The sequence below is a fragment of the Tribolium madens genome, unplaced genomic scaffold, assembly GCF_015345945.1.
Source record: "Tribolium madens isolate multiple individuals breed KSU strain unplaced genomic scaffold, Tmad_KSU_1.1 Scaffold_2;HRSCAF=44;Tcas5.2_LGX, whole genome shotgun sequence".
NCBI lineage: Eukaryota > Metazoa > Arthropoda > Insecta > Coleoptera > Tenebrionidae > Tribolium > Tribolium madens.
The window spans coordinates 3653729-3674522 of record NW_025400995.1 but is presented as its reverse complement, the minus strand read 5'-3'; the positions used below and the strand labels follow the sequence as shown (position 1 = coordinate 3674522).

The 20794-nt window shown below is 36.0% G+C and overlaps 10 protein-coding genes across 16 annotated transcripts; 3 read left to right on the top strand and 7 right to left on the bottom strand.

Moving 5' to 3' along the window:
• Positions 1-116: 116 nt before the first annotated feature.
• Positions 117-1648, bottom strand: LOC123006096 (40S ribosomal protein S6). Its single transcript, XM_044400272.1, has 5 exons — positions 1537-1648; positions 1131-1335; positions 937-1082; positions 543-746; positions 117-348 (listed from the first exon to the last, which is right to left on the bottom strand). Exons 1-5 carry the CDS (start codon positions 1540-1542, stop codon positions 163-165), a joined length of 747 nt encoding a protein of 248 aa, XP_044256207.1. The 5' UTR covers positions 1543-1648; the 3' UTR covers positions 117-162.
• A 66-nt stretch (positions 1649-1714) lies between these two features.
• Positions 1715-3780, bottom strand: LOC123006094 (tubulin beta chain-like). The gene is made up of 3 exons (XM_044400270.1): positions 3638-3780; positions 2361-3581; positions 1715-2192 (listed from the first exon to the last, which is right to left on the bottom strand). Exons 1-3 carry the CDS (start codon positions 3692-3694, stop codon positions 2127-2129), a joined length of 1344 nt encoding a protein of 447 aa, XP_044256205.1. The 5' UTR covers positions 3695-3780; the 3' UTR covers positions 1715-2126.
• A 390-nt stretch (positions 3781-4170) lies between these two features.
• Positions 4171-4963, top strand: LOC123006099 (serine/arginine repetitive matrix protein 1-like). The gene is made up of 2 exons (XM_044400279.1): positions 4171-4426; positions 4475-4963. Exons 1-2 carry the CDS (start codon positions 4413-4415, stop codon positions 4887-4889), a joined length of 429 nt encoding a protein of 142 aa, XP_044256214.1. The 5' UTR covers positions 4171-4412; the 3' UTR covers positions 4890-4963.
• A 1943-nt stretch (positions 4964-6906) lies between these two features.
• Positions 6907-7481, bottom strand: LOC123006701 (E3 ubiquitin-protein ligase RNF216-like). The gene is made up of 2 exons (XM_044401384.1): positions 7245-7481; positions 6907-7200 (listed from the first exon to the last, which is right to left on the bottom strand). Exons 1-2 carry the CDS (start codon positions 7479-7481, stop codon positions 6907-6909), a joined length of 531 nt encoding a protein of 176 aa, XP_044257319.1.
• A 1119-nt stretch (positions 7482-8600) lies between these two features.
• LOC123006098 (putative glutathione-specific gamma-glutamylcyclotransferase 2) lies at positions 8601-9735 on the top strand. The gene is made up of 3 exons (XM_044400278.1): positions 8601-8879; positions 8931-8969; positions 9021-9735. The coding sequence occupies exons 1-3, from the start codon at positions 8745-8747 to the stop codon at positions 9414-9416; spliced, it is 570 nt and encodes a 189-aa protein (XP_044256213.1). The 5' UTR covers positions 8601-8744; the 3' UTR covers positions 9417-9735.
• LOC123006097 (guanylate kinase) lies at positions 9428-11711 on the bottom strand. Of its 4 annotated transcripts, none has more exons than XM_044400274.1 (3): positions 11461-11711; positions 9896-10390; positions 9428-9843 (listed from the first exon to the last, which is right to left on the bottom strand). In XM_044400274.1, the coding sequence occupies exons 1-3, from the start codon at positions 11507-11509 to the stop codon at positions 9737-9739; spliced, it is 651 nt and encodes a 216-aa protein (XP_044256209.1). In that variant the 5' UTR covers positions 11510-11711; the 3' UTR covers positions 9428-9736. The 4 variants fall into 4 exon arrangements, with proteins under 4 accessions (XP_044256209.1, XP_044256211.1, XP_044256210.1 ...); XM_044400276.1 differs by lacking the exon at positions 11461-11711 and adding an exon at positions 10712-11165; XM_044400275.1 differs by lacking the exon at positions 11461-11711 and adding an exon at positions 10435-10701.
• Positions 10924-13761, top strand: LOC123006092 (rab11 family-interacting protein 2). Of its 4 annotated transcripts, XM_044400266.1 has the most exons (10): positions 10924-11122; positions 11179-11293; positions 11348-11492; positions 11544-11707; positions 12113-12489; positions 12540-12732; positions 12781-12981; positions 13029-13177; positions 13225-13388; positions 13446-13761. In XM_044400266.1, the coding sequence occupies exons 2-10, from the start codon at positions 11263-11265 to the stop codon at positions 13450-13452; spliced, it is 1431 nt and encodes a 476-aa protein (XP_044256201.1). In that variant the 5' UTR covers positions 10924-11122; positions 11179-11262; the 3' UTR covers positions 13453-13761. The 4 variants fall into 4 exon arrangements, with proteins under 4 accessions (XP_044256201.1, XP_044256203.1, XP_044256202.1 ...); XM_044400268.1 differs by having other exon boundaries at positions 10924-11293; positions 13095-13177; XM_044400267.1 differs by having other exon boundaries at positions 10924-11293; positions 13225-13369.
• Positions 13756-15671, bottom strand: LOC123006095 (lipoamide acyltransferase component of branched-chain alpha-keto acid dehydrogenase complex, mitochondrial). Its single transcript, XM_044400271.1, has 5 exons — positions 15219-15671; positions 14734-15156; positions 14507-14686; positions 14065-14460; positions 13756-14015 (listed from the first exon to the last, which is right to left on the bottom strand). Exons 1-5 carry the CDS (start codon positions 15279-15281, stop codon positions 13779-13781), a joined length of 1299 nt encoding a protein of 432 aa, XP_044256206.1. The 5' UTR covers positions 15282-15671; the 3' UTR covers positions 13756-13778.
• Positions 15672-15806: 135 nt separating this feature from the next.
• On the bottom strand, positions 15807-18343 carry LOC123006093 (cysteine protease ATG4D). The gene is made up of 7 exons (XM_044400269.1): positions 18035-18343; positions 17381-17517; positions 16936-17333; positions 16812-16888; positions 16553-16756; positions 16303-16499; positions 15807-16251 (listed from the first exon to the last, which is right to left on the bottom strand). The coding sequence occupies exons 1-7, from the start codon at positions 18195-18197 to the stop codon at positions 16066-16068; spliced, it is 1362 nt and encodes a 453-aa protein (XP_044256204.1). The 5' UTR covers positions 18198-18343; the 3' UTR covers positions 15807-16065.
• Positions 18344-18448: 105 nt separating this feature from the next.
• Positions 18449-20749, bottom strand: LOC123006091 (kinesin-like protein KIF3A). The gene is made up of 6 exons (XM_044400263.1): positions 20451-20749; positions 19875-20402; positions 19629-19826; positions 19306-19577; positions 18842-19259; positions 18449-18793 (listed from the first exon to the last, which is right to left on the bottom strand). The coding sequence occupies exons 1-6, from the start codon at positions 20658-20660 to the stop codon at positions 18563-18565; spliced, it is 1857 nt and encodes a 618-aa protein (XP_044256198.1). The 5' UTR covers positions 20661-20749; the 3' UTR covers positions 18449-18562.
• Positions 20750-20794: the final 45 nt, after the last annotated feature.

Sequence of the window (20794 nt, the reverse complement as noted above, 5' to 3'; positions counted from 1 at the left end):
GGTAAGAAACTATAGTTTTTCTTGCAAGGTTATCACACTGGTTAAACAAGAATAATTTAACCAGCTCTAGAACTTGCGTAAATCTGTTAAAAAATAATTAAGTAAAAGAAACACAATTTAGCATCAACCAATTTTATTCCTGAAAAGTTATTTTATAAAACTTTATTTTTGCGCACTGTGACTGCTGGATTTGCTGTCGCGAAGACTAGCAGATCTGCGCCTCTTCATCTCCTCTTTCTTGGCCTTTGATTCCTTCTTACGCTGGGCTAATAATTTAGCGTAATTATCTGATTGCTCCTTACGCCTCAAACAACGCTTCTTCTTCAAGGCCAACCTATGACGCTTGCGCTAAAGAAGAACAACAAAACAAATTTAGAACAAATTCATTTAAAACCGTGAAAACTGTATTTGTGATATTATTGACAACACAAGTCGTCAGAGTAAATATCACACAATTGATTTACCACACACATGAACGCTTCTTTAGTTAGGAAAAACACTAAGAAACTGCCTGAGTGTGGCTTTTACTACTACAAAATTACCTGCAAGACAACGGGTGTGATCAAACGTTGAATTTTAGGCGCCTTGAAGCGTTGTTTCTTGCCTTCTTTTTGTGGCAAGGGGCGTTTTACCACATATTGACGAACGTCATCTTCTTTGCTCAGATTGAAAAGTTTCCTAATATTTGACGCTCTCTTGGGTCCCAAACGACGCGGGACAGTGGTGTCAGTCAATCCAGGAATTTCCTACAACACAATTAATCACACAATGCTCTACAATAAATAGGTAAAAAAAATGTACGAGTGACAATTCCACGTCAATTTGGAAAAATTGACGTGTGGTAAGTGACTACAATGTTATAGCAGTTTCAAATCACACACAACTTTACACAATTGGGTGTTTATAAACTGCAACTTTGCTAAATAAATAACGCACCTGTTCACCTTTACGCACAATAACGAGGGCAAGTACGCTCAAATTGCCATCGACAATGCATCCTCTGACCGATTTGCGTTTTCTTTCACCGTCACGACGGGGTCTGTAGCAGGAATGACCCTTTGAGAGAAGAAGGCGAACACGGCCTTAAAACACAATTTTAAACAAAATCAAACACTTTCGAGATAACTCACTGTTCGTGAGAACACCCTGTTTCATCGGAAATCCTTGTTTGTCATTTCCACCTGATATTCTAAGAACGTAGCCCTTCCATTCATCTCCCAAGGGGTCAGCCTCAACTTCCTGTCCCATCCGCTTTTCATAGAAAATACGGATTTTATGTTCGTCGACGACTTCGAATAATTTTTGACATCCTGTCGCAGGAAAGGACACGTTTAGCTGAAAAAACAAATAGTTAAATGATTGAGGTTATGTCAGACATACGTGTATTAACACGCAAATATCGAGAAATATTTAGACCATCTTCCTGTTACCATGTGATAATTTAACCGGAGATGGTGTCTTCTGCATTATGCAAGTAATAAGTGTTCATATTTTTGCAAAAAATTAACGAAAACAGTGCTTTTTTCATAAACTTACCTTCATGATGCTTCCATATATCTATGCACCCGAAGCTAGAAAGAAATAAACAAAGATGAAGAGACTGGGAGACAACAACACGCAGACGCAAGCGGTACACATTTTGCGCATGCGCAATTTTAAAGTGCTAAAGGGGTGTATATTTTAAATAATTGCATTTTCTAAAAAGAAACTAGTGTATTTTTTAATTGTTTTTATTGTTGTTTTATAAGTAACAATGTATTGAAATCATGTTGAAATCTGGATCTTTTTGGACTCAACCTGACTCTGGTGGCGTCGACAGCCCACTTTCTTACATATTGTAGGCGTACAAGGAAAAACAATTAAGTCCAGACGGTAGTCGTTGCCCCCTGGGACAAAAGTGGTTGCTATTTTATAAAAAAAAAGTTTTTTTTGATATTTTACAAACTCGTTCCAACTTAAATTTTTACGAACGAAATAAGAAACTACTATTTACATTTTTATAACGAACTGAAAACAGACGAATGAAACTGTTATTATTAATTTCGACTCTTTTTTTGCCCACACCCGTTCAAAAATCTATAATTGTGGACTTAATTGATTTTCCTTGTACGCCTACAATATTGAAATCATATTTCTGGTTCAACATTGTCCTCTTCCTCATCTTCTGGATATTCATCATCAACTTCGGCATCCTGGAAACAAAAAAATTATAAATATTTTTTTAATTTTTTCAAGTCCTTAAAACCATTTTTCCAAGTCATCCCAGATTAGATATTTACCCAGATCGTAATATTTACTTAAGATTTTTTTTTATTGATATGTTTTGATCAGATTAAATGATTGATTCTTGGAACACTTACTTGATACTGCTGATACTCTGAAATCAGGTCACTCAAGTTGCTTTCGGCCTCTGTGAATTCTTGTTCATCCATTCCTTCTCCTATATACCAATGCACAAATGCTCTGCGTTTAAACATGACTGAAAACTGTTCATGTATGCGTTTAAATAATTCTTGAATGGCAGTAGTATTTGCAATGAAGGTTGAGGAAATGGGAGAATGTGGTGATGGTACATCACAAACAGCCGTTTGTACGTTATGTGGAATCCATTCTACGAAATAAGACGAATTTTTGTTTTGGGTTTCAAACATGACATGGTCTATCTCTTTCATTGAAACCGGTCCTCTGAATATAGTAGCAACAGTTAAATATCGTCCATTTGCTGGATTACAAGCTGCCATAATATTCCGAGGACTAAACATCTGTTCAGTCAAATCCTTGACACTTAATTTCCTGTAAGCAACACTTCCCGGAGCTGTCAATGGAGCAAATCCGGGAACAAAGAAGTGTAGGCGTGGAAATGGTACCATGTTTACCGACAATTTCCTCAAGTCAGCATTCAATTGACCCGGAAAACGGAAACAAGTTGTTACCCCAGACATTGTCAAAGAAATCAAATGGTTCAAGTCATCGTAATTCGGCGATGATTTTTTCAAAGTGTTAAAACAAATGTCATAGAGGGCTTCATTGTCGATACACTGCGTCTGATCAGTGTTTTCGATCAATTGCTGAACGGATAAAGTCGCATTGTAGGGTTCCAGTACCACTTCTGAAACTTTCGGTGATGGTACCACGCTGAAACTTGTCACCATCCGATCAGGGTAGACCTCTCGAACCTTAGAAGTGAGTAAAGTACCAAAACCAGAACCAGTACCACCACCTAAAGAGTGAGTAAACTGGAACCCTTGGAAACAATCACATCTTTCAACCTCATGTCGGATTACATCCAACACGTTTTCGCAAATTTCGGCACCTTCAGTGTAGTGCCCTTTAGCCCAGTTGTTGCCGGCACCACTTTGCGCAAAAACAAAATTGTTAGGATTAAAGAGGGTACCAAGAGGGCCGGCTCGCACCGTATCCATAGTACCGGGTTCCAAATCCACGAGAACAGCTCTAGGGACGTAATTGGCATTTTCAGCTTCGGTAAAGTAAACGCCAATTCGTTCCAATTGGAGATCATTATCACCCACGTACTTGCCAACAGAGTTTATGCCATGTTCATTTGATATGATATGCCAGAACTAGAAAATTAATTATCGCCATTACGCAATACGTATTTTTAGAACAGGGTACGTACCCTTGAACCAATTTGGTTCCCGCACTGACCTACTTGGAGATGCACAATTTCACGCATTTTTACTTGCCTTTCGGAATTAATTTGCACAAAACTGCAAATTACTCACTCACTCGAGTGTTAAGCCGCAAACATGGCTAATCAACGATAAGATAAAGTTAAAAAAAATCCTATCAGATACGAAAAAAAGATTTATTTATTCAATAATCAATTAAATTAATAAAATATTATAATCTGTATTAATAAACTGAAAAAAAGTTGAAATTGTGGTTGCTTTCCACCCAAAATTATTTTCTAAATACATATAGGTAATAGTGCATATTAAAGTTGGTTCCTTATCACAAAACAAGTAAAATTGTATAAAAATGAGTCATAATACTCTATTCTAATGTTAGATTTTAATGTAAAAAACTGTAATGATGCAATAAAATGTTTAATACTACGAAAAATGTTTTTAAAGTGAAACTTTTTATACATCGCTACAAAATTTTTAATCTTTTGATAATTTGTGCAAATTTAAATTTCATAGTCGCGCGGTTTGAGTCCCTGCTTCCGTTTCTTGAAAATCTCGGTATTCTTTCTAAATAAAAAGTAAAACTGCATCTCCATTCTGCCTATTTAATTAAAAATTAAAACATACATCAGAGACCGTCAAAGATTAATTAAACAAAAAAGTTTTATTTTGTCCGAGGTTATGTTTACGGTTTCTTGAAATAGGAAACTAAGGAAACATAACCCCATTCTTTGGAATTTGTTTAAATCAAAACAACCAAGCAAAATGATAGTTCCCGAGTAAATTTCTTATTTACGAGTCGAATTAAATTGATTAATTTTTTCTAGTGAAGTTGTTGTTGAGGCCCTGCTCAAAGACGCCCGCAAATTCAAAAGCAAGTGGGAATTACACACCAACGAACCGTCTAGAAATAAACCTAATGTGAAGTTTTTGAAAAGGACGTTATCTAATGTTGTTAAAACAAATCAGAACCGAATGCGAAGACCCAGAGAAGCAGAAAGTGTTGAACGTGAATTACGTCCTTCTACAAGTAAACAAAGGCATGAAAAATCTCAACTATATCAGCCTTCAACTAGTTCTAAGAGGTCGCCAAGACAAGTCTCTCCTCCGCGGAAACGCCCAAAAAAATCGAAAAGTTGTTCAAAATCAAAATATAGGTCCCCTGAACGGAAAAGTAGATCTAAATCTGAAAAAAAATCTTCAAGGAGTTCATCCAAGTCAAGACGCACACCTAAGCGATAATTTTGTCGATTGTTTTTCCTGTTTTGTTTTGTTGTACCCTCAAATGGGTTAAATAAATTTCTAATTAAAACATACAACTATTCATTTCTGTTCAAGCCGAGTTTCATAATAGCAAATTTTTGTAATTTGCCGTTGGATTTAGTAAGTACTACCAATCTTAGCGCAACATTGTTAAAAAGTAAATACATATTAAAATAAAATACTCTTTCAAATTAAATGTTAAATTTAATCCCTCGTGTCATTAAAAATAAATATTTTGTTCCCTGTATCTCCAAAACAAATAAGGGAAAAAAACTGGTGGAAAATAAACAATGGTTGGTGATTAAAAGAAATTCTCGTGATTTCTGTACAATTTATGTTAAAAAATTATAAACTTTATCTGTTGTCAAAACTTTCTCCACCGGCCAAGGGGTGGTACGTTTAAACAATTAATTAAAATAAAAAATATTTTGGCATCGCTTTTTTTACAACCTTTAAACATTCATCAATTCATTAAAAAAAAAACGAATAGTTTATTAAAAAAAATTCTTTAATACTTGTAAGTCAAACATTTTTTTAACAAAAAGTGTTAGGTTTACAAAAAAAAAATTGCACAGCAACAATTCTTGTAACAAGCTCGTTCTCTATAAAAAAATTTGTGGTAGGTTTCCATTAAAAAAATTGTTAGTATGTTTATCTCGTAAGTTAAACAATTAATTTATATTCAATTTTTTTTTTGGAATAGCAATTTTATAGCCATTGTACACCTACAATTTTTTTGCCAAAAAATTGATAGTTTCGCCAGAAACTAAGCGTTCCCAGACTTCTGGACCACTATATATTTGGTCAAATGGTTACAAAAAAAAACAAATTTCCATATCCACGTTCCGAGGGCTGTAAAATTCTTATCAGTAGACATAGCACACGAGTTATTATATCAATTATCGTTTTATAGGTCATTTTTGAGGTTCAAATATTATTGGGGTTTGCTATTTTTCTGGAAAAAATGTTCATCTTTCCGCCACTGTAACTCGTTACACATTATACGTACAAAAAAAAAAGTTGATACAGAAAATATGAGGAATTTTTTCTTCTTTAACTTTTATCTGAACACTTTTGTCGTAGAATCAACCGCTGCGTAGTTATTTTAGAAAAACCGAGCGGTTCTCCCCCAAAGTCGAAAACTTGGATTTTTTGTCAAAGTTTAGACCTTAACAACATATTAAAAAATTACTACTACCCCACATTTTGTAGGGCAAAGGCCTTTTTTTGGCCCCTACTGACTGGACTATACCCAGATTGCTCGAAAATAGCTTAAATTGCTGAAGTACGTTGAACTGTGTCACAAAACTGCATTTTATGCAACTATTTTCAGTTACACAAAATGCTCAGTGTGACACCAAAATAGAAAAAAAGCTTAGTTTTATTTTTTGCTTTTTGTTTCCCGCTTTTTTCTTTATGTTTCTTAAGGTTTATCAAACCAGAAGTTTTTGCATGTTAAACTTTTAATTTCTAAATATACTAATAATAATCCTGAAATTTAAATTGGTTTTTGGACAATTTGACACAATTATTGGCACACGCTGAATTTTATCTCTTCTTTCCGTTCATTATTGTCTCAAAATCTATCACATAATTCCCCAAAATTCTAGAATTTGAAATTAAAAAAATAATAAAAACAAGAACTTGAAATCCAAATCAACTGTAATAAAAAATAAGTATAATAATAAATAATAAGTACTGGACAAAAACTCGAATCAGATGATAATTAGTGCTAAAATTATATTATTCTCCCCTCTCCCCACAAATTGCAAAAATTCATGTTTTTTCTTAATTCAAAGGCCTTCAACGCGTTTATCTAAAATTTTTACTCCCCCTTATCGGCGTTTTTACAATATGTGATTATCAGAGTCGAGTCAGATTTCGACCATTTCGTTAGTGTTAGTCTTTTAATTCGTACTAGTTTTGTCAATTTTATTATTTTAACTTTTTTGTGTTGTGTTTTAATTCGTTACATGGATCGAGGTATGTAACAAATTTATAAATCTAAAGCCTCAGTCATTTTATTCTCAACAGAAGTTCGCGCCTTGACGTCAGCATCCTTGTCGATTTCTTCGCACCTTAAAGGGGCATGCGACGGCTTCTTGCACATCCTGCAGGACTCCTTCATGCACTCGGGATTCAAACAAGTGAAAATGGTGTAGCCCTCAGCAGGAATCGTGGCGAAATCGCAAAATGGACACATTTCCAACTCCTCAATTCCTGCAGCTTTGATCTCCTCGAGGGCTTTCTTTTGGGCGATTTTCGAGAACAATTTCGGACTCAAAACGGCCTAAAATTCGTTTTATTCWAACACAACGACTTATCACCACCTACTTGTAATGTTTGAAGACTAAATGAGGATTCGCAACTGGCAAGACATGAAAAAAACAGTTTTCCTTCCCCAAAGGCCACTTCGACACTTTTCACAATACAAGATTTACAAAATTTGCAATTGTTTTCACACGTGTGGATGTCACGTGGGAGAACTTCCTCGTCGTAGCAACAATTACAAGTTTGCATTAAACCGCGATTTTTCGCTTCTTCACGTTCCAAATTTTCGCGTTTTTTCATTTCGGTGAGATAATGGGTGATTTCTTATTAATTGATCCTGCAGGACTCCTTCATGCACTCGGGATTCAAACAAGTGAAAATGTTGTAGCCTTCAGCAGGAATTGTGGCGAAATCGCAAAATGTACACATTTCTAACTCTTCAATTCCTGCAGCTTTGATCTCGTCGAGGGTGGATCATCTAGTCGTAAGTGATTTTTTTTTTAATTGAAAATTTTTAATTGGTTTTATTACCAGCTGGGGGGACAACATGCTCATTACCACCATAATCATCGGCTCCATTAATTATAAATATTTTTACCAGTTGAATACATTTATTTTACTACGATTGTGGTTTTATTTCTTCTCCTTTTTCATAACTTTAGTGAGAAAAATCGGTCAAAGGACGTAACGTTTAACAAGTTGATAAATACCGAGTGTTTCAACATTAAAATTAAAGGCTACATCCAAAAATGTCAAAAATTGTTTGATGTTTCAGACGACTCTACCAACTCGCTGGAACAGCCTGTATAATAAATGCAATGCAAGTTCATAATTGACCAAGGGCATTAATAGATTAGAGATGATATTTCAAGATAAAATTAATGCCAAATCAAGTCAAAAAGACTTAAATTTTCTCATTAAAAACAACAAAATAACCCCACCTCTAAGATTTTTATCAAAATTTTTGGCGATTTTCCGTTACTGACTTTACGTTTTCATATTTTACAATAAAAAAGCTCTCATGCTTTTATGCTTATGCGTGTTTGTGTTTATGCTTACTACGTATGTACATGTTTTAAAGTTCCTGCTATTATGGCTTCTTTTAACATTTATTTCAAATAATAAAATTTCAATTTGCATTATAGAAAAATTGCCGATTTTTGCGGGACTCGAACCCTAGTTTTGCTTTCATGTGTTTTCACGACGTTTTATGCACTTTTAGACCCCGTGAAATGGATTTCGAAAAATTTTGAAGTTTTCAGTTTTTAGATTTTTAACAAAATTTTGGTCAATATAACAATATTTTGTTCACTGTATCTCCAAAACAAATAAGGGAAAAAAACTGGTGGAAATAAACAATGGTTGATGATTAAAAGAAATTCTCGTGATTGCTGTATTCTCGCTATGCTATATTCTCGTCTGAGCACTAGACCCGTCAAGTTGCCTGTCAAGTGTCAAATTGACATTTCTGATTTTAAGGTTAAAAATTTTTAAAACAAAAAAAAATACTTTCCGTTTGAAACTTCTGTGATATCGGCTCGTGATTTTACTAATAGTATTAAAATGTGGGTATTTGGTTATGGTTCTTTGATCTGGAAAGTAGATTTTCCCTATGAAGAAAAAATTGTGGGTTATATAAAAAACTTCCAAAGACGGTTTTACCAGCACAGTACTGACCATCGTGGGATTCCTGGGAAGGTAAAAAATGTTATTTTAAAATACAGTTGTTATATAATTAATAATTAACAGCCTGGCCGAGTTGTGACCTTGGTACCAGGTGATGAAACAGTAAGTGTCAACATTTTTTTTACATACGTTGCCTTATTTTAAAAATTACAGGACCGGGTTTACGGAATTGCTTATAAAATTAGCGATCAAGAAAAAGAATCGGTTGTGAAGCATCTTGATTATAGGGAAAAAGGCGGCTATGTGAGAACTCCAGTCTTTTTTTATCCTAAAGATAAAGGGAAGCAACCTTTTGAGATAATTATTTATGTAGCAAATGATGATAATCCTCAGTATGCCGGTCCTGCGGATGCTGACAGTATAGCCAATCAAGTAGTGAAATCTGTAGGTCCTAGTGGCACAAACATTGAATATGTGTTCAACTTAGCTAAAGCCATGAGGGACATCGCACCAGAAGTAAACGACGAACATTTGTTTACCATTGAACGAAAAGTCCAAAATTTACTGAAATTTAACACTCCAGAGTCATTTTCTAGATCATTGAATTAAAACACTCATTATTAGGAGCATCAATTTATTGCAATTTTACCTACAGTTAAGTTTACGTTTCATTACAAATTAAGCTCTAGTTTTGTACAAATACAATCTCAAAGTACCTCAAAATCACAGTTAACCATCAAGTAAATGCAGTTAGTTATTTCGGGGTTTTGAAACGTCAACATTGACTAAAGCTCACCTAATTGTGAGGTCAATTTAGCGCAAGCAACATTAATTTTTTTGGCTCCTACACATTAAGTACTTTAATTTGTTGCTAAACTTGGCCAGAATGCTCCATAAGGAATGTAGTGTTAATAAAAATCAAAAATTATTTAATTTGTTTGTTTTAAAACCTTCTCTTCTACAAATGATTTCAGCTGAGCATATGCATGGTCTAAATTATCATTAACGACGATAAAATCGAAATTATTTTCGGTTCCTGTAATAAAAAAAAAAAACAATAGGAGGCTTAATACCAACGTTTTATTTACCGTATTCCATTTCTTCACTTGCAACTTTCAATCTATGGGTGAGACTCTCCTCAGATTCGGTTTTGCGCGCCGTCAACCTGTTCTTTAACTCCTCCAAATTTGGAGGTTTTATAAACACATAAAAGGGGTTCAGGTCAGTCTTCTTGACCTGTTTCACCCCCTGGACGTCAATATCAAGAACACATACTTTCCCCTCTTGAATCACTCGCTCAACTGCTGCTTTACTTGTCCCATACATATTCCCGCAGAAACTGGCACTTTCAATAAATTTCCCATCATTGATCGCCTGCTCCATCTCCTCCCTTGTGGTAAAATGGTAATGCTGACCGTGCACTTCACCCGGACGGGGCTGTCTTGTCGTATGACTGATACTAAAACCGAACTTATCTGGAAAGTCCGCCATCATCTTCTTCACAAGGGTGCTTTTGCCGGACCCTGAAGGCCCACACAGGACTAAAGGCCGAGGATTCTGCAAACCAGACATCCTGGCCAAACCTACAAAAATTGTAACACAACACCATCAATCGGGGGCAACAAACCTCTTAGTAGAAAAATGGTGAAAAAAACTTAAATATCAAACGGTAAACAGTGAACACAGACTATTGCACGTGTTTGAAATGCCTAAACAATTTTTGCACAGGGAGGTTTGTTTTTTGTGGTTAGGATGCAGCGCGCCAAATTCAAATAAACGAAGGAATATAAAAAATTGTGGTATATCCACTTCAAAAAACAGAATAAGACTGACTGAACAGGCCCTAATTAATTTGCGTGTGGCTTTCTTTAATTTACGATTATTGTGTCTTCGTGTTTACTTACTAATTAGTTTAATGAGAAGTCAAGGAAACACGAAACCTTTATTGATTGTTTTTAAAATAGAAGAAGGGTTTTTTGAGATTAGAGATTATAAGGTCAGGATTACAAAACGTCTTATCAAAAATGTCGAAATTTTTAGATAATTTAAATTAAAGATGATGAATGATGATTGATGAGTCATTATGGTGCGCCCCCTGGTGTTGAGTATCAAATTGTGTGAGTTAAGGAGGGAGTGTGGTCCGTTTTACACTGGATTTTTGTTGTTGTGAGTTTGGTTTTGTGATTAATTCCCGTTTTCGTCACCGATATAAATTTCTGTAAACGTCATCCGTTAATAATGAATAGTTAAAAACAAAGGTAACCTACAAAGTGAATTTGGTTGTGAATTATTTTCGAATGGTTGTGGAGTGTGAGGTGAGCTATTAAAGGTCTCCCAATTCACACGAAATAACGGAATGTTATGATCTTAGTGAAATCACACGGTCTTATCAATTTAATGACTCAGTTTCACCTTAGACATTCCGTCACGTTAGCTTATAATATTCATTAGTAAAATGTGGATGCCAACACATGTACAAGTAACAGGTAAATAAATAAAAAAAGCATTAATTAATTTTTTAATGGGAATTGTGTTAATAGTTCAGCGAGCTGCAGGATTATTGACCAAAGGTAAAAACAAAACAAATGACTGCTTTGTGACAATTGCATTAGGAAAAACAAAATACCAAACATCCATAAAGGAAAAAGCTGACCCTGATGTCGAGTGGCACGAGGAATGCGAATTGTAGGCAAAACTCCCATCAAACTAATAAATATTCATTATTGCAAATTTTAGGCCAATTCCCGATCAAGGAAACACTGCTGAGATTATCTTAACAGCATTGCATCACAATAGTTTTGGAGTTGACGAATTTCTTGGCAGAGTAGCTATACCTTTAAACACTTTGGACATCTATGAAAGGCCCAAAAATAAATGGTACGGCCTTGAGGCCAAACCAGGTACGTTAACTTTATCATTTGACATTTGAATTAATCTAAATTGATCACTTATTCCTCTGACATAAACAAAATAGATGGCTTGACAGTTACGACCTTGTAACATTTACCGCCGCCTATTCAAAAGTTGTTAGCAAAGGTGCAATAATATTTATATTGGCACTAACTGTTTATGTTGTGTAAATGCGACCTTGCTATAGTAAACGGATCAAATTGCACTGAATGAATGTAAACAATGGAATCCTATTACACAATCAGCATTTACAATCACTCTCCAAAAGAACCACTTTTAGAGCAAACTTTTCGTCTTATCAAAGTGGCCTATTATTTTTAAATGAAGTTGGCAACATTGTGTTTTCCAATGTTGCCAACTTAAATTTAATGTCAAATTTATTTACGTTTTGTCAGGTAAAGTCGGTAAAGCGAAGGAGCGGGGCCACTTGGAAGTCAAAATTGGATTTACAGTCAAATCTGGAAGTCTCACCGACTTGAGTAAAAAAGAGAAACACAAGTCTTCGATTGGCCAGTTGTCCCATGTGGCCCAATCTGTGGGTGGTAGCTTGCTCAGTTTAGGGAGCGCTGAGAAACGTAAAGGAATCAAAAAGTTCGCCAAGTCAATCGGGTCGAAAATGCACCTCAGAGGAAAGAAAAAAGACGGAGATTTGGACGACAGTTCTTCTATTGGTAGTGTCGGTAGTTTAAAACGTAATTTTGACAAATTCAAAAGTCGACAAACTAAGGAAGACGCCGATCCGGGGGTTGTGAGTGACGAGGATGATTTTACAGTGAGTCTAGTCAAACTAATCGCGTTGTCAAACTAACTATGTTGTTTTAGTTTGACGATTTATCACACAAAAGTTCAGTCAGTTCGTTAAACCAACCGACTAATCACAATAATTCTGTTTCTTCCACTGAGAATATTTCCGGAGACATCTTGAATAAAACACCGCCGGTTAAACCCCCAAGAAACGAAAACAAGCCACAGGACGAATGGGAGTCGAAGTTGTTCGGTAAACAGACAAATAAAAGTAAGTCATGTCATTTTTTCTGGCAACGATTTAAATAAAACTGTTTAGATTTACTTAAACCGGCGAGTAGTGAATCTCTGAATCGCCGGTCGTGGGATTCCTCTAAGTTAGAGTCACAAATTGAGGAGGAACCCCCCGAAATGACTGTTACTAAAGACGATATTAGCGTAAATCCGACTAAAACACCCGAGGTTGTGAAAAAGGAAGAGCGAGACGGGATGTTGGCAAAGCTAAAGAATTTCAGAAAAGGTAAAAAGGATTTTAGTTTAGGCTAGTGGTGCATGCTCTATTTTTAGATAAAAATGAAATAGACTCGAAACGTAATAAACCAATCAGTAATTCAAGTGAACGTATTATTATAGGAGGAGAGAAGGAAGTCAATTATTCATCCAATAATCACATTTCCAACGAACTTTTGCAGAAGTTTGAAGGCAAATCGCGTGAAGTACGTACATGGTGGTTTAATAGTATTTGGTAATTGGTTTTTTACAGGACCTGATTCACCTAGTATGTAACCTACAGAGCGATTTGGAGTCACAAAAGAAGAAACTAAAAGACTTGGAAGACTATTTAGATGATTTACTTTTAAGAGTGATGGAGACAACTCCACGAATTTTACAAAATCCATACGTTACTTGTAAGTTATCACATAAAAAGTTGAGTGGCTTTACATGTGACAATACCATGTGGGTTTAATTAATTTACTTTTTCAGTGGTTAAATATTGAGGTTCCAGTGCCTGATTGAAACACGGTGCTAATCCCAAAAATCTGTTTTGTATAAACACTGTGATTGTTTTGGCCATTTGGACAAAAATTGATGTTTTTATTTAATCCGTCCATCGATTGTTCTTACCTTGATTATATAAAGCCAAATTAACTTCTCAGTATCTTTGCTTGTCTTCCTTTGACGTAATAATTTATTTCTGACTAACTTATTAATTTTATTAGAATATTACTGAACTGTTGTGGTGTTATGTAATCTATATTTTATATACGAAAGGGAAGAATAAATACAGTTGATGCAAAAAGAGTTTTATTTATCAGATCACAAATTCAGGAACAAGAGATAAGGATTTTCGATTTGTCGTTTCAAAGTTTGAACAAAACGGGCCATTGTAGCGCCGTCTATTATCCGGTGGTCCGCAGCCCCACTCAAATTTAGCACTTCGACGGAAACGATATTTTTCGAGTCGTCAAATCGGGGAAGTACCTGGGAAGCCCCGATTGCAATAATGGCCACTTGCGGTGGCATAATAACCGGTTTCATGTAAGTACCACCGATCTAAAATACAAGTATTATTTCAAAGTTGGTATCAAAAACAAGGTATTACAGCCCCAATATTCGATATTGAAAATGTCCCCCCTGACAAGTCCTGAGGTGAGAAATTACCGCTCCGACCTGATTTGATAAGTCGATTCAATTCGTTACTAATTTCAATAATACTAAGTTTTTCGACATTTTTTATCACCGGAACGGCTAATCCGATTTTCGTATCCATGGCGATTCCTATATTATGCTCACTTTTATAAGTAACATTTTCACAGTTTTCATCCAACGTTGAATTCAAAGCTGGGAAACGCAGCAAAGCATTGGACGCCGCTTTGATAAAAAACGGCATGAAAGAAAGTTTCAAGTCTTGCGTTTCTGGAAGTTTTTTCAGAGTTTGTCTTAGTTGCGAAAGTTGCGTTATTGCGATTTCGTCACTGTAGACAAAGTGGGGGATTTTCTAAAATAATGAAATGAGGGAAAAATTGCGAAAGCGGGATTCGTACCAAAGCGTCGCTCATTGTTTTAACCATGGCCTTTTGGAAACCTTTAATGGGCTCGGTCCTGTCCTGCGAGGACCTTGTGGGAACCTTGGTCGGCTCGGGACCGGCTTGTAAATATTTCAAAACGTCTTCTTTGAGAATTCGACCGGATTTTCCGGTTCCTTTGACCTCCGATAAGTCCACCTGTGATTGTTTTCGATAAAATTGGGTAAAAACGCGACGCGACTGACCTTGTGTTCTTTGGCAAGTCTTCTAACTGATGGGATGCATAAAATTTCCGAAGTTGGTTTAACATCACTTATTTTAATTTCTTCAATTGGTGGTTTCTCTTCTTCGGGTGTTTGCACCTGTTCGGTTGGGGTTTCGCTTGTTTCAGACCCTTCTGTTTCAATGTCCACCAAAGGTTTTCCAACTGATGCAATCTCATCGATTTTGTAATGCAATTTCTTAATAATTCCATCATATCTGCTTGTGATTGTGACGGAAGCTTTGTCACTCTGTACTTCACAAATTTCATCAAATTGGGAGACTTTATCGCCGACTTTAACAAACCACTCTTTGACTGTTACTTCCCTTATGCCTTCTCCAATGTCAGATAATTTGAAAGAGACTTGTGCCGCATAACTTAAACTTGTGTGAAATTTCTTCAAATTCTAAATTATGAATGAAATAACGCTTGTCATTGACTGAATTAATGAACAAACTTCATACTTACGATTAGTTTAGTTGAACTGGTCACATTTTTAAAAAAAGTACAAAATTCCCTTGACAGCAACATGTTTTTAATTGTTTTAAATTTCAACTGATAATAATACAACTTGGGAACGCTTATCAACGAAAGTGATGGTCGTATTGAGTAATGAAATGTCCAGTCATTTAAATAATTGACGTTGTTTTTTTCTCTAGCACTAATTATAAATTTTCAAATTTCCCGCTAAGCCAATTAACACATTTTCGAAAAATACACCGCACACTACGTTTGTTGTAATTTATCCGAATTTTATCTCTTTGTGATAAGAGAAAGAGGCAAAGGTGAATCAACTCTGTTTTGAGGTCAACCGGTTTAAGTAAATTATTGCAAAAAGATTAAGACTTGCCATAAAAACATTTTATTTAAATTAAGATGACACGTTAACTATTGTTACAATAAACGCATCACAGATGACGTTGCGAAGTACATAGTTAATAAGTTTATGATAATTGATAATGTTATTGACAGAAACAAGAGATTATTAAACAACTATTAGTCAAGGTAAAAAAATAGATAATTTTATCAACACGGTGATAAATAAAAGGCTTAGGGTGTTAAAAAATGAAACAATGCTTTTATTCACAGTAACAAGTTTACTAAGAAATACAAAAATAAGTTAAATAAATAGCAAATAAAAAAGTTATATACAAAACTTAGATAGAAAATGTCATAGATTGTTCAGAGACGTAGCACAAGAGTCTGTAGCAGTAATAGAGAATCTTTAACACTTTAAAATATTGATATTTTAGTAACAATCAGTCATTTATCCTCCTTTTTGAAAATCAACAAACAAAACTAACAATAGATAAGTTTACAGGATTTCAAAAGCTTCGGTCCCCATATCATCACCATCAGTGCTACTATCCATGGAATATTCTAATTCAGAGGGAGGTAATTTTTTTGGAGACATTTGGGCATCACGGCTGTACCCATCACAGAATATGAACATAGGATATTCGCTACCGGGACTATCAGTTCGACTGGGAGGAATCACTAACTGCAAAAAAAAACATCAATTCTTCTTTTAACCAAAAATTTATCTCCTTACAGGCTGGACAATTTCAATAAGATTAAAAAAACTTTCTTTGGTAGGACAATAAAATCCGATACAACAAGACGGATCCATTTTACTTAAGTGTATTTTCCGTGGAGATCTACAGTGGAAACTTGTCAACGGAAAATCAACTGCCCAAACATCAACAACTTCCTGGCAGTAATGCGGATCCAAATGAATCAACTTATCATCTATGAATAATCAATAAATCAGTAACAAACAAGTTGCGTAATTGGATACAAACCTTGGTAACCCACAAAATACAAGGAATGTTTAGGACGCCCCCCTATTATACCTATACACTGTTTCAAGCTAAACAATGTCGTAAGACAAGGGGCGTAAATCGAGTTGAATTTTTCGGCCCCTAACCTAACCGGAATCAACAAAATTAGAGATTTCCACTTCCCGTTTTTATCCGTGCACTCCTCCAACACATCCTTGATGTAAACTATGAAAAAAATAAGTCAAAAAATAAAAAAAAAACTGCGGTGAAATTTACTCACCTGCGCAGTCTTGGGCCACACAAACTGTAAGAGAGTCAAATTCGTAGTTGTCCTCAGAAGCGCGCTTAAACGCTTGCCTGTAATTAACATTTAGTAATTTATTAACGGCAGTTAATTGATTTACCGAAAAAGATGTGCTACAAATCCAGGCCCGTACCAGTCCCCCGCTTTCTTCCCCGAGGCTTCGCCCAAGGCAACAAGTGTGTGAATCGAAAACGGGCTATTCCGCGACGGTTTATCTCCGAACCATTTAATAATTTTGCGATGGTTCACCACTTCAATGAAACTTTCCCTGGTTGTGGGTTGGTGATCGGGTTGCCATCGCCAGTCTCTGCCCAAAATATGACAAACTAAAGCTTGAGCAATCAGCATTTGACCGCTACGTAACATGCAGCCCCAACCACAGTCGCTGCTGTAATTGGAGCCGTTCAAAATAGGAAACTCGCGCCGATATGTCAGCCATAATCTACTAATAAAATCTTTCTTAAATCCTTCAAAGCCTTCATCGTCACTGCTGGCGATCTGGAAAGTGAGAATGAGCCTTGTTTGGCGATAATGGGGCTGGTTACCTCGCTCTGGCTTTGGAAAGCGGCGACGTCGGTCCCTAATTCGGTGCTGTCTGATGAAGGACTTTCTATCCTTCGGTAACACTTGCCTAGGAGCCAGACTGGAGATTCTTTCGAGAAGTTTGTCTTAAGTTTCATCCCTATATGTAAAACTATTTTTAACCATGTTATTGACAAAATTCATTTTACAGTTTGTGCAAATCGAATTCGTGACTGTAATCCTTGATAAGTGATAACTCCATTACGTATAACGTGGGGATTTGGGCGATCCAAATTTGCAATTGAATTATTTATTTTTGCGCCAAATAACAAAACACTGGGAAAGTTTTGTTAATTTTGAAGGCAATACCATCAAGGATTTGTGGTTTTCACAATATTTTTTGATAGATTTACATCATTTATCACATGATTGGTTTTGTAACGGAATTTTTTGTGTTTATTTAGGGTTTCAAGACTTCCGGTTTGGCTAAAATCGGAAGAAACTGCTTATGTAAGCTGTCTTAAATTATTTCTGCAGGATTGCACTAAATATAGCTTTTGATTTATGAAATGCCGCGAATATGAATCATGAATTCTAGCAAGACAAACAAAAAATGTCTTTGTTTGCACATAGTTTGGTCATGAATAAGGTGCTGAGTTTTAGGTTAAGAATCTTACCATATTTCACGTTATTCCACATTGAGAGGAGTCTGTTTTTGACTTTCCCTTCGACATCCGAATTGTTCCCTTCATCCTGCAAACGACTGTCAGAAGAACTTGTTGGGAAGTTAAGTTTGGACAAAAAAATTGATCGTTCTCTTGATACCACCTGTGTGTTCATTTTATCAATGATAAAAATCAATAATCTCTTGATTAACGTAAATCCCACTGTTCACTTGCCACAATATAACTCAATTGTAACTTTCAGTTTACATTTTATTGTAATTTATTTATTTGCGAAACAACTACCAACAGCTCGCCATCAACAAAAAAGTGACAATGAGACGCCTCCGAATCTGTCGTCCAATCGCATCAATCAAACCTGCCGCGCAAATTCAAACCTCCCCACCCCTACCCATAAATAGCACACGATTGGGCAATAAATAGATACTTTATTTAAGTACATTATAGAGTCAGAAATAAATAAAAAGTTCAAGCTTAATTAATATCACAAATTAACACAACACAAATAATACTGGTAAATAATTAGCGTGCCTTTGGGACTGCGGAAAATGACCGTTTTTCGTACATCATCTTGCGTTCGCGCTTCTTTTCCGGGTACTTGTGATAGACCGGTTTCATATCAAACTTAACCGGAGTGAAACACTCCGAGTGGGCCGATTGCCGTTTCCTCATATTATTCCCAGTATATGCCACTCCTCGCATTTGGTATTCCTGAGTCTCCGAATTCCATATCAAATTGGCTTCGATTTTTTTCTAAAAATAACGAGTCAAATCAATGACGCGTCAGTACCACAAACCTACTAAATATTCCTTCGGTATGTAACTATCGATCATTAAACACGCCAATTGCGTTTCTCGGACCAGAAGCCGGTTGTTGTCCAAAAGCGCTTCCATTTCGCGCTGGTATTCGTGCTCCTTATCGGCATACTCCTCCTTGACTTCGTTTAGATAAGACTGGACTTTCTTGATTTTTTTCCCAATTCCGGCGTCTTCTTCTTGGAGACTCGAATATTTTTCCTCCACGTCAATTCTTTCTTGGCCCTTCTTGTTTAACGTTTCTTCCAACTGTTGGTGGTTTTTGTCCAAGTTTTCGATTTCGGCCCCCGTGGATTCGATCAAGAAGGCCTGGATTTGTGCCTTCTCGAATAAATTTTCACCACCCACAAGAATCCGTTTCTGGATCAGCGAAATTTTCTGCATCAATTCGTTCTTTTCTTTCCTACAAAAAACATTAACTTTTCAAAGTTATTGACAGCTAAACGTACTCGGTTTTTTGCAATTCCTCCTCCCATTTTTTGAGCTCTTCAACCTTTTGTGCGGACGCTCTTTCCTTTCTCTTCTTCGGTTTTTGTTCCTGTAGTGACAATAAATGGATTTTTTCTTGCAATTCAGCGATTTCGTGCTCAAACCCTTCAATGAGGCCGCGCTGCTCGACATTAATTCGAGCATGGTTTTGTATATGTTTGACTCTCGCTGCGTATCGTAGAGTACATATGCTCTCCTCATAGTCAATATCTGCCGGACTTACCATCGCAATCTGCAAATTACGTAACTATAGCCACAATTTGTCGTTCTAATTAACAAATACCATTGCTGTTTTTGAGTTTCCACCCAATGAATCTTGAAGTAATCGCGTCAATTTTGAGTTTCTGTAAGGAATATGACTACTTTTGCCATCAACGAGTGCAGAAATAACATTTCCGAGTACAGAAAGCGATAAATTAATATTGCTAGCTTCCCTTAAACGCTCACCTGTAGCTTGGGTTCGACTTGCACGTTCCGAGCCCTACAAACTGGCTTTAAAACCTCCCCCTCAAACTTATTACCGACTCACAGCCAAGTCAACTAAATTAAGTTTGCCAACAGTGGTTTTATTGCTACTTCTATTTTTTGATTCAATAGTTATGGTAAAAATCGCGTGCGATCTTGAACTAACGTCGTTCATCAAAGTAGACCTAGTGACTCGATTCTTGTTTCCTCTGTTGAGTAATTCAGTAATTGATTCAATTGAGTCAACGGTGAATCCCATGAGATCCTTGACATACACTCCCACATCTGGTCTTTCGCGTATTGCTAACTTTTTGTTCGGATCCGTGGACAGCAAATCCCTAACTTCTTCATTATAAATCTCTAAATAAGTGACAGTGACAACAAACGAAGTCTCGCCACTAGCTCTCGAAATCTGACTAAAAATATGCGAAAACGTGTTGGGAATAATCCCTTTAAGTTCCGGTTTTGCGTAATTCCCCGACATGGTGTAAGTCTTTCCAGTTCCCGTCTGTCCATACGCAAAAATCGTGCCATTGTACCCCTCCAAAGCCTTCTCAACAATAGGCACAGCTATCACTCGATACAAAGATAACTACAACCAAAACCTCACTCTGATTCTACTTTAAATTAAGTGTCAAACCTGGGTTGATTCTTCGCCAAACACCTGATCAAATTTAAATGGTTTTGGGTTTGCCCCTTCTTTATTTAAAGCAATTAAATTCTCTTTAGGGTCGATTAAAAGTACATTTAGATGACCCTCAGCCTCTTCTTTTTTCGTTAAAGGACGCACTCGAACAAAAACACGAACATTTTCCACTTCAGTTTGTACGTCTGTTTTTGAATTTGCCATTTCTGATAATTATTTACGAAACTAAAAAAATTAATCAATATTGTAGAAATTTAGGTTAGGGTCATCTGTCAAGTTGACAGCTACAAAAAGCGCGGAATTTGAATCTACGTCAAGTTGCAATGTACGAGGTACTA